The following is a 12,218-nucleotide window of genomic DNA, read 5'->3' as shown; positions in this document are numbered from 1 at the left end:
AAACTGAAAGTGTGCATGGCGCACTGAATGTTACAGAAAAGCACGTGGTGCCTGCAATAGGAGAAACTCATTAAAGAAAATAGTGCTTACAGATTAAGTAAGCGGAACGTGTAACCACCTAAGTAAAAGGGTCAGTCCTCATAGGAAGTTACAAATGAAGACATGGCGGTACTAAGGCAGGACTAACAAGCCTATTACCGAATCAGAATCCAGCATTTACGAAGGACATTAACACAAACCAATGACCAATATGGGCGGAGAGTGGACGGGGCTTCAAGTCCATACTCTAATACAGCATGCCTCGCAGAGCAGCGCATGTGATCCAGCAGCGTACCAACAACAGATACTGTACTACCATATACTCACCTGGGCCCATAAACACACAATTGAGAAAGCCGCTGGAGTCAAAGTTTAATGTAGCTGATCACGATATCAAGATTAGTTATTTACCATTCCTAACTAACCTCCCACGGATCAAAAAGTTCTTTCCTCTGGTCGATGGACCATTAGTTGAACTAATTGATGTTGATAATGAACATAAATCTATCTTTTCTATACCTTGAAGTAAATAACCAATGACTCTGGTAAGTTTTAAGTCTTTATCTAAATTAATTGCATGTAAACCACTTCAAAAATACAGTACTGTCACCATCACTCATAGGAGGGAAAATTCAATTAATCAATCATCAAACACATACTTCAAACTTTGCAATGACCTATGCTCAGAAAGGAAAGGACAGAGAGAAAAGGACATCTGCAAATGCACGAAATTATATTTACCCAGGATGGTGTGAAGCCCTACCCCCTGGCCAAAGGGCTGGTAAGGATCCCCTGGGATAGTTCAGGAAACAAAGACTTCAGGACAGGATTCAGGACAGTATAGAGAACCTCTCTAACACCAACGTCGCATCACACCTCTCTCTGACACACTGTTCCTCCTTGAGATTCTTCCGCTATCTTCTTTCTAACCCAATTAAATTTTGATAGAGGTCTCTGCATTCGGTTTCTTCATCAGCATCTCTCGTTACTCCGACAACACCCACGGCTCACAGCATCTCAACATAGACGTCTCTCTAACTAACTAAAAGCTACCTCAGTTATACTTTTCGTTCTTCATGTACCACCCACTAAAGTTTCAATATCGCAAAAATACGAAATCTAATTGGTCAGGCAAGGGGGAAAGATCATCACACCATGCTTACATATCACTTTTTCCATTAGCCCATTGTTAACATACCCATCCCCTTAATTTGTATTCATGTTTTATTTTCCCACCCGCATGCACATTTCATCTGCAACAAATGTTTTAAAATTGAACATGTAGACTCATTAATTTAGATCTTTCACTGTCGGTTCTCAGGCACAGTGCGACCTTGTCATGTTCCCGACCCGCATGTCATTCATCCGGGCTGACTTTCAGTTGTCATGCACAATTATCACAAGGTTGAGCTTACGTCAGCCATATACGAGAGGCCCATATGTGCGCTAGTGATAAAGTCAGAAAAGACAATGTTAGTTTCACAAATAAATGGTTTCACTGTATATCACCCGTCACTATTCTAACCCCCTTTATTTATTAAAACTATCCCCGCATTAGTTAACTAGCTCGATTTAATTTCAGCTAAGCAGGTGCCATGCACGCGAGTCTTCAAGACTCCATTTTAGTGCCTTTTGCTCATGCGCAAGAATTTCCCTCCATGCCTTAGTACGTCATATTGCATAGATGCCGTTAACGCATGTGCAGTAAAGATTTTCCTGTTAGAGCATTTTTAGTAATTTGTTCGAGTTGGTTAACCTTAGCAAACAAATATGCAAGCTTCACTAGTTCATGTGTTTATGTGGTGTGCGTTAGTTTAACACAATATGTAATTAATGTTAGGGACTTAAATGAGAGGATTGCTTCCGGGGAAGTCTCTTTTCTATGAGTCCTTGCTCCTTCACATGTGCTGCCCAGGCATGACCTAAAAACCAATGCTCTTTATCCAAGCATCTACGTTCTGTTCACTATTTGTATTCCAGTTTCGAGAAAGCCCTGTAGCGGACTGCTATTCTAAACGATTTATAGCACAGGGACCTAAAACACTGATTAAAGGCCTAATGGCAAAGCAGATTGGCTCAGTCATCTGTGAAGTTGTCTGTGTTGACCTTATTCAGCTAAATCTGCGGTTTGAGTGGCCATATTCAGCCTCTGGGCATATATCTCCACTAATTTATTGACCTTTTGGTACAAGGGAACTACAGACCTAGACCATTAATAGGATCTCGAGCTATTGCTTGCTCAACCTTGTGTGGGTCTCCCAGAACCTATGATCAGTATTTACTCGTTGCTGATGTTGTGCTTCCAAAAAGTTTTTAATTCATGCAAGCACCTCCAGATTAAGTGGGACAAAAACCATGCATCTTTAAATATGAAAAGGGCATACATATGGGACTTTAGGTTATGCCAGTAAATTATGGACTCATGCAGTCTCAGAGATATGTTCCACAGTCACATACCAATGCCTGTGGTAGAATAGCAGATTAACTCATGGTCGGTGTACTGAGCAGTCCCACTTCCTGGGCATCCCGAAAAGATGCCACGGAAATTAGAGAAGTTCCCATGAACTGTGTGGGGAAAGCATTTTGTAGGTTCATCAGCACCACACAAGAAATCTGCCGCAGCACATGTACTACAGGCGATTAGCTGACATATACTCCAGGGTTCCATTACAACCCCAGGAACTTGGCGTATTATTACAGAAGAATCCAGTTTCCATAGTCGTTCTGCTGAACTTTGAGGCCTTCTCTAAAATATTTCACAGTAGGAGAAGTTTGAAAATCAACCTTGCAGGGCAAAAAAGCCAAACTCCAATTCTTTTTAATTCAAGACTTCTCTATCTAGGGGATTATGTATGGCCCATCTGTCCTGTCATTGTTCTTTTCCCCCTAAGCTGTAGTTTAGTTGTATATTAAGCATATTGGCACCGACACCCCCTTTTACTTTAAAACTCTTCTTCCAACTTGAACGGTACTGTACATTGTTTGAATCTTTACAAATGTATTATTATTTTGATGCAAATAGACTGAAGTTATTCTCCACCCCGGAAAGCACCTTATGTGCGTCCAAAGCTTCAGGTGTGTCACGTCTTATTTACTTGAATGTCATCAGGTATCCTGTTCTGCCGATTAGCGCCAAGCCCAGATAAATGTCATTGTACAGCAGCAACATGGCTACTCTGCAGACGTTCTTCAAAACCTAAACTAGGTTGTAGATGTGAGCTTGATGTTGCTTATTTAGGCCAGTTTCTTTTTTTAAATGCTTTACACTGTTTGTTATGAAATGGTGCTTTATCCCCTGAACGTTCTCCATGCATTAGTCTGAAAGTGTGGGGCCTGGAAGTACCAGTAGGTACAGGTTACTCCTCTGCAGGCCCTTAGCTCCCTTGTTAAAGACTTCATCTTCTGCCTCTCTCTATGCCTGCTAGAAATAAATTTGGCACAGGGACTGTGTGATGTGTCAGGACGGAACCTGCAGGATCCGCATGTAGTTTTGTTCTTTGCTGATCATGAGATGCACTGGTCCCCTGGCTGGTGAGCAGGACACTCCATGGGTTCAGAAGTAGGGGGCATCCTGGGGATTCCTTCCTGCAGCGTGCACTCGATAAACATTTGGTTTGTCTTCTGGCAGTGAGTGCCTATGTGTTGAGTAAGTGTAAGTAGTAAAGGGGTGGGCCCTTAAAAATTCGGGGACCTGGGTCCATGAGACAGTACAAAGAAGAATGGGTCCGAGTTATGGTTTAACTAATACATGGAATCAGTCCTGTATTATATCATACAGACATACACCACAATGTTTATTTGCACCAATTGAGAATAATTTGTTAAGGAAGAAAATAATATTCAGATTTCAAATTGCATTTATTCATGCAAAGTTGTTATTTCTGTACTTATTTCAACAAGTTATGTCTCGTATATTCAAAAGCAATACTTCAATGTAATTGTGAAATCATTACATTCGGAGTGCTCTCTGTGAGGAGGGGAAGGGAAATGCAAAAGTTGTGAGGGACTGGGTAAAGGTGGTGTGACTTTTCAAAAACATCACGTTAAAATCAAAGAACGCCTTTACAATCGAATTAGTGAAGAGGTTCCCAATTTACATCACACATAGGTTAGATTAATTTTTCTTTTGGGTCCTATGGTGTGTTCGTTTGGCGTAGTCTACGTTTCGACCCCCATGTACGCTAAAGGGTTATTCATGCCTCATGTTGGGATCTTCGTCAGGACAGTGAATAGAGAGCCTATAAGATAATGCGAAGGCTAAGGTTAGATTGCTGTGGTGAATTGTCTTTATAATCAAATGGAGAAATAGATGTTACATACATCAGTGGACGGTTGCCATCTGTGCCGTCAAAAAGTGGGCCTGGGCGTGCTCCTGTAAATTCTGGAATACATAAGTTGAGGAAGAAGTCTCAGAGGGCTCGGTGAGGCTGTGGGGCCAGACTCTACCAAGTACAGATATATCAATTTAAATACAGGGGAGGACTTACTTGGACAGTATTCCTCGTAGCAGGGTAAACTTCACCGTGTCAAAATGTGGTTTAAAGGATTGCTCCTTGCGTTCAAAAGCGCGGTCTGTGCCGTTCTGGGAAAATTAACAAAAAACGCCATTAAGTACTAAGCGGAACGGAAGGTTGTGTTACAGTTCCGTAAGGGTAGATTTGGTACGCTAGTCGTAGCCCAGCATAAGGTTCATAGTCAAGGTCTGCTTGGTCTTGGTCACAAAGTCCTACCTCCTCGTGGTTAGGCTGCAGCCGTCCGTACTCCTAGCTGTCTAGATGCATCAGTCGAAGCTCGCGGTGCAGCCGCTGAGTGCTGTTGGTGGAAAAAGGGTCTCGTCACTATAGGACCAATCACGGTCGGGTACTGTAGAACGCCCTGTCAACGCGCGACGCGCGAATGAGGGAGCGTCTACCAACGAACCAGGCTACCGGCTAAGGGAGTGGGTGCAAATGGTGGTAGCAATAGTTATTCAAAGGCGAAGTGTTCGCATTTGTAAGGATAGTGTGGTCTAAAGACTGATTCTGGGTTGTTGCTGAATCGACCATAGGTTAACACGTAGTAAAAGTCACAAAGTACAATATCCGTGTCGGACCGCATATACAGTAAACTTTTTGACAAACTAACATAATGCATACAGATGTTATTCTCATTCAAATAATGGCATGAACATTTATGGAAGACATATAGTGAATCTATATATTAAGGACTGAGGAAATACAGGAATTCCTAATCAAAGACCACATGCTGTAACGAATTAGGTGTTTAGGAGACAATCATGGATACAGAATGTTTATTCAGGGTTTATACCAGCCATTTGGGCAAAGTTAGCATCTAGTTCATTAAGCCCTCTGGTGATGGTTTTGAATTAGTGCATCCATTTGCATTCCCTGATATTTAGAATGGAGGTCAAATTGCCTCCACGTGGTCCCAGGGAGATCTTTTCAAGTACTAACCATCTGATGGATTCCGGGGTGTGGTTTTTGGCTTTAAAGTGGTCCACTAGTGGTGCCCCCCCTGTCGAGCAACGAATCCTGCTGCAGTGCTGGAATATTCGATTTTTCACCTTTTGTTGTGTTTGTCCGACGTACATCAGGTCACATGGGCACAGAATCGCATAGATCACTCCACTCGTGTTGCAGTTTGTGAAAGACTTCAGATCTGCTGTGAGATTGTTATAAACTATTTGTTTAGTTTCCCAACATGTGGGACATGCTTTGCACATCGTGCATCTGAAATGGCCTACCACCTCTGGTAGATTCCATAGTCTTTGAATCGTCGGTGCCTGCGGCGTATCCAGCAAAGATCGTACAACGTGATCCCTTACGCTTTCCGCCTTTTTAAAGGCATGCATCGGTGGCTCAGGGCTCTCTAGAGCATCCGCAACCAGATTCCAATGTTTATTGACAATTCTACGTATATCATTACTTTTTGTGCAAAACGTTGTTACACAGATCATGCGTTCATGTGATGTTGTACGTGACTTTGGTGCCAATAGAGTTGATCTATCTTGGAACCACGCTCTTTTTCGAGATCTTTTTACGAGGCGCTTTGGATATCCTCTGTCTATCAAGCGATTGATGAGGTCTTCGATTCTTTAAAGAAATCTTCTTTAAGAGAACAATTTCTCCGGATGCGGAGAAATTGACCAAAGGGTCAATTGTCCCGTAGTCCTCTTGTGTGATGACTTGTGTATCTCAAGAGGGAGTTTCTTTCGGAGGGTTTCCTGAAAAGGGTGGTGTAGAGGTATCCTTCCCTCTCTTTTATGCTGATATCGAGAAAATCGATGGACTCTTTATTCATATGCATTGTGAACTTTGTCGTCCGATTGATTGTTCAGCCATTGCATGAAGGCATGGAGGTCGTCTACTTCGCCTGTCCAGATCATAAGGACGTCATCGATATAACGATGCCAGGTGGAAATCATATCTCGATATGGATTGTCTTGTGATAAAATACAATGATGTTCATATTCTGACATGTATAGGATTGCCAGGTCCGGGGCGAAGGCAGCGCCCATGGCGACTCCTTTACTTTGAATGTAGAATTTGTTCTGAAACATAAAGACATTTTTGGTCATTGCGATCTCCAATAAGTCAACAATGAATTCGGTTGGGACCCCTACCGGTTGTTCACGTCTGTGGAGGACTCTTTTCATACACTCTAATGCCGGTCTCTGAGGTATGCTGGTGTATAAGGAGACAATATCCATTGTCACCAGGATTTGACTGTTTTTGTTGAATGGTATCTGATCTATTAAGTTGATAACTTGCATGGTATCCCTCAGATATGTCGGGGTTGCTTCAGCGAACGGTTTCAGGAATACATCGACATATTTGCAAAGTGGTTCTAAGAGTGATCCGCATCCGGATATGATCGGACGTCCTGGTGGTTTGACCAGTCAACCCCGACATATCTGAGGGATACCTATTGCTACCACCATTTGCACCCACTCCCTTAGCCGGTAGCCTGGTTCGATGGTAGACGCTCCCTTATTCACGTGTCGCCCGTTGACAGGGCGTTCTACAGTACCCGACCGTGATTGGTCCTATAGTGACGAGCCCCTTTTTCCACTACCAGCACTCAGCGGCTGCACCGGAGCATCAACTGATGCATCTAGACAGCTAGGAGTACGGACGGCTGCAGCCTAACCACCAGGAGGTAGGACTTTGTGACCAAGACCAAGCAGACCTTGACTATGAACCTTATGCTGGGCTACGACTAGCGTACCCATTCTACCCTTACGGAACTGTAACACAACCTTCCGTCCCGCTTAGTACTTAATGGCGTTTTTTGTTAATTTTCCCAGAACGGCGCAGACCGCGCTTTTGAACGCAAGGAGCGATCCTTTAAACCACATTTTGACACGGTGAAGTTTACCCTGCTACGAGGAATACTGTCCAAGTAAGTCCTCCCCTGTATTTAAATTGATATACCTGTACTTGGTAGAGTCTGGCCCCACAGCCTCACCGAGCCCTCTGAGACTTCTTCCTCAACTTATGTATTCCAGAATTTACAGGAGCACGCCCAGGCCCACTTTTTGACGGCACAGATAGCGACCGTCCACTGATGTATGTAACATCTATTTCTCCATTTGATTATAAAGACAATTCACCACAGCAATCTAACCTTAGCCTTCGCATTATCTTATAGGCTCTCTATTCACTGTCCTGACGAAGACCCCGACATGAGGCATGAATAACCCTTTAGCGTACATGGGGGTCGAAACGTAGACTATGCCAAACGAACACACCATAGGACCCAAAAGAAAAATTAATCTAACCTATGTGTGATGTAAATTGGGAACCTCTTCACTAATGCGATTGTAAAGGCGTTCTGTGATTTTAACGTGATGTTTTTGAAAAGTCACACCACCTTTACCCAGTCCCTCACAACTTTTGCACTTCCCTTCCCCTCCTCACAGAGAGCACTCCGAATGTAATGATTACACAATTACATTGAAGTATTGTTTTTGAATATACGAGACATAACTTGTTGAAAAAAGTACAGAAATAACAACTTTGCATGAATAAATGCAATTTGAAATCTGAATATTATTTTCTTCCTTAACAAATTCTCAATTGGTGCAAATAAACATTGTGGTGTATGTCTGTATGATATATTACAGAACTGATTCCATGTATTAGTTAAACCATAACTCGGACCCATTCTTATGTGTTGAGTAAGGTATGTGGGGAGAACTCAACACTGAGAAAAAGTAATTACTGCAAGTAATCTTCATCTTTTGAACTTACTCAGAGCAAAGCTGGTGAAATATCTGATCTACACAGTCAGTTTGCATTATAATTTTGAGCTACTTAGGACTGCTTGTCTGGCACAGATTGTAGTGATGGAAGTGTGATGTTTTATTAATGGGCATTATTTGAATCCATATTTTGAAGACAGCCTGCTCACCACCCCATCCATCTGCCCGCTTTGAATTTGGAGTTGGAGGGGGGTGGTAGATGTTTCCAGTGCGGCGCTGCTTCAGTAGAAAGTAGCCAGATGTGCGATGACCATGTAATAAGGGTACTAGGCATATGTTCTTCAGTTCAGGACTCAAGTGCGCTCCGAGTCTCCAGAGACTGTTTCATTCTGGAGTAATAATTGTACTATCAGTGTATACCTGGGTTTTGAATACAAAATGTAGGCCAAAGTTCATATTTTGAATCGATTTGTAAGGTCCTTTTTTATCGTTCTGTGTTACCTGTTCATGTAATGATGATAAAACGTTTACAGTTTGAATGGTTTTTACCCAAAAAACGATATCGAGTTGTTTTAGCAGCAGTGAGTAAACTTGCTACTACCGCCTTTGAATACTGAATAAGAACATATCCTGAATTAACCGTGTGAGTAATGTATAATTTTCTTTTTTACTTTTAGCCCATCCTCATTGGTTCCGCTTCTGTTGGATCTGGTTTAAGCTGGCACAGAAATCTTCCCCTGTGTGTCATCGGAGGATATCGTAAACTTTTATTTTGGTTAACTGAAATGTGAAGAAAAGAACACTGGCCACATTTTGATACGGTTTTGTAACTTTTTTTTCTAATAAAAATCTGGAGAAAGTTAATTATACTTGGTTTATTTTGTGAGTCGCTGAATGAATCAATGGCTGATGATGCAGAAATCTTCCAATCCAAGATGGAAAGAAGCTCAATGGCCCCATTCATCATTGTTTATAACGTCGCATCCTCCAGATGTAAGTTTCAGTTGAGACTTCCAGACAAACGACGAGTATCTTGGAAAACAAAGGATTGACAAGTAGGGGGCTGACTTGTCATTTGATGCCAATAGAATAAATACCTCAAAGTTACAAAAACGTAATTATTTATAGTGCTTTAAAGCTGCAAGATTACTAAAATGTGCTTTGTACATTCGGAATGATTAGTAGTGTTCTTGTTATGTTGATTCGTACAGTTCTTAATGTACAGCTAGTCTGGCCCAACTGAACATGCTTATTCCACCTTCTGAGACGGGCACAAGGCCCTCCTTGTCACCTACCAGTTTGGCAGCTTCTGTTTCGTCGACAGTTAGCACATTAATCAACAAAACCCGTACCTCAAGGCAAAGGATATCGTATATAGATCACTTTGGTGATCTACCCTACGGAGTGTATACATCACAAAACTTTCAATTAATCTGCAAAATAACCTATTTATTACTTATGGTTAATTGCCACACTTCAATGCCTTAACAAATTTCCTTTTCTATAAAAACTCCATTCCACTGACAGTCCTTCTGAAGAAAAAATAATCACTGGTGACTGATTATTTCAATCTCCCAACTCTGCTTCTGAATAGGCAGTGAACACCAATTCTCAGTGAATGTGAAAAAAGGTGTGAAAAAATGTGAAAGAGACAAGGTGACCCCTCACGGGCGAACCACCAAAGGGGTAACTGGCAGGTACTCGCCAGATAAGCCCACTGTTCTCATCATCGGTAGTCACCTTGTCTACAACAAAAACAGTGTCCAACAAACAAAAACATAAAACGTGTCGGTCACCGGAAGTTGGTGCAAACACAAGCATCTCACATTTTGCCACGGCAAACCATCTATTAATATACTGTAGACTGTGTTTTTGTTGGCCACCTAGTTAGAAAGAGATATCTAGTACGTCATACATATGCTATTTGGCTGCTGGCATTGCATATACATTTTCAGACAGTGTTCCTCTGAACTCTGCTTTCAGATGGCATTTTGAAGGTCTACCCAGTTTGTTTCTCTGTGCTTTGAGAATTGAACCAGTATGGATGTGAATGTTTTATCAGTGCTATGTCCAAGTCATTGGAATTCATAAGATCACTGTGAAAACAAGAGGTTCTGCCTCCACGTTTTTTTGTTAAACCTACATTCTGAGATGTTCCGAGTGCACTTACTTTTGTTATATCTAGTGCTACTGCAATGTTTTACAGGCAGTCCACTACTTATGATGGCTTTAGATTAGATGAACCAACTTCAAACTCCTCCACAGCTCCTTGTTGTGTCTCATACAGCAACAGATTGATCGCTCCTTTGATCACTCCCTTCCACTCGCAAGCTACTGTGGCGAACCAGTCAACTAGGTTGCCGCACACTTTCTGTAATGTTACAAGAGACAATGTTCCCAAACTTTAGATCAAATAACCAAACAGAAATAATTATAGACCAAAATTGGAATCTATATTAGATGTCCAGCCGGACATATTTAATAATTAATATATTCAAATGTAGTGAAGTTGTTCAACAAATTCCAAGTGGGACAAAACCTGTGTCCAACTACCACTTGAATACAAACAGGGGAAACATTTAAATGTAAGGCAAAAGCAAAAAGTCTGTAAATTATTCAGAAATAAAACAGACAATTAAATACACTTTTTGTGATTTCGTCATACACAAATTTACAAATCATCAAGTGCAAATTGACGACGACATTTCGATCCCCTTTGGATATGGGATCATCATCAGGACATATACATAAATGCCTTTACTAATACATAAAAGAATTGCCAAACATAATACATGACATGGAAATTACATATAACATAACATTTTAGAAAAGACAATGAAAAAAATGAAAAAAAGGGGGGAAAGAAAAAAAAAATGCACATATTAATATGAAACATGCAAAAAATAGTAATGACACAAATCACAACCCATGTGTTAATTACATTCCAAGGCAGTAATGTCCAAAGACATAGTTAATACTTTAAGGTGCACTTTGGCAAGGGCTCATGCAACAGGTGGTCCAACGACCAGAATTAATGGTGCATAGAGAATACATGCAGTCTATCAGGGTAGTATATGTCATTATGATCGGTCTAACACCTGAAATACGAATTGATCAGGAAATATTTTTCTGTTTTTTTATGTATTATCAAGATAGTCAAACAATTTATAAAGAGGCGCTTAACCTCAATGTGAAGTGAACTCATTTTGAATTACGTAGCAACAAGGATTGGACACAAGATGTTAAGGTGGATATATATCAAATGCAGCGCAGAGAGTGGAACGTAGGCAAACCTGCTTACCGCTATTTCGATCCGAAAACTACGTAATGGTAAACAGTGTGGATGAAAAGCCGGTAGTACCTACATTGAAAGTGAGAAAATAAAATACTAATGGGTCAAAATGGGTGCTGGCCTTTACTTATGAGTGCCAATAATTAAAAATAGCGGTAATCAACTTACCAGCCGTGATTATTTTGCGCTGTTTACATGAGCCCTAGAAATTAGACAAGGACTACTAAATAAATGTACTTCAAACAGGGTTTTCGTAACCAGTGCAACCACACAGTGCAGTCCACATAAGGAGGACAACATCTTACCGTTGAATTTGCAAAGCAGTTCCGAAAGGCGGGGGTCCGTATTTTATGTGTGTGCTATCGTGCACCACATCAATGATCAATGCGGGGGTGGCGACCGAGTCATTTCTCGGTGGTATGGTTGCGGGACAAGACTGTTCAAATAAAACAGTGGAAGGACTTCTGAGAAAGAGCACTTCACAGAAAGTTTGGGCCCATGTATAGTTGACAGCGGGAGGAGGAGGCATCTATCAAAAAGGGTCTTACCAGCAGATAAGCTCGAGAGCTGTTTGACTATCTTGATAATACATAAAAAAACAGAAAAATATTTCCTGATCAATTCGTATTTCAGATGTTAGACCGTTCATAATGACATATACTACCCTGATAGACTGCATGTATT

General features: G+C 41.3%; 1 protein-coding gene across 3 annotated transcripts in view; it reads left to right on the top strand.

Annotated features, from left to right (window-relative positions):
* The window catches only part of NUP37 (nucleoporin 37), a 240,694-nt gene extending 231,588 nt beyond the window's left edge, over positions 1–9,106 (top strand). For all 3 annotated transcript variants that reach the window (XM_078674695.1, XM_078674686.1, XM_078674703.1), the window contains exon 10: positions 8,920–9,106. In XM_078674695.1, the coding sequence (XP_078530821.1) occupies positions 8,920–9,033 (114 nt within the window). In that variant the 3' untranslated portion in view covers positions 9,034–9,106. The remainder of the gene's footprint in view (positions 1–8,919) is intronic.
* Positions 9,107–12,218: the final 3,112 nt, after the last annotated feature.

Source organism: Lissotriton helveticus, chromosome 1_1, assembly GCF_964261635.1.
Source record: "Lissotriton helveticus chromosome 1_1, aLisHel1.1, whole genome shotgun sequence".
NCBI lineage: Eukaryota > Metazoa > Chordata > Amphibia > Caudata > Salamandridae > Lissotriton > Lissotriton helveticus.
Note: the sequence above shows the minus strand (reverse complement) of the source record. Positions and strands in the feature narration are given on the sequence as shown.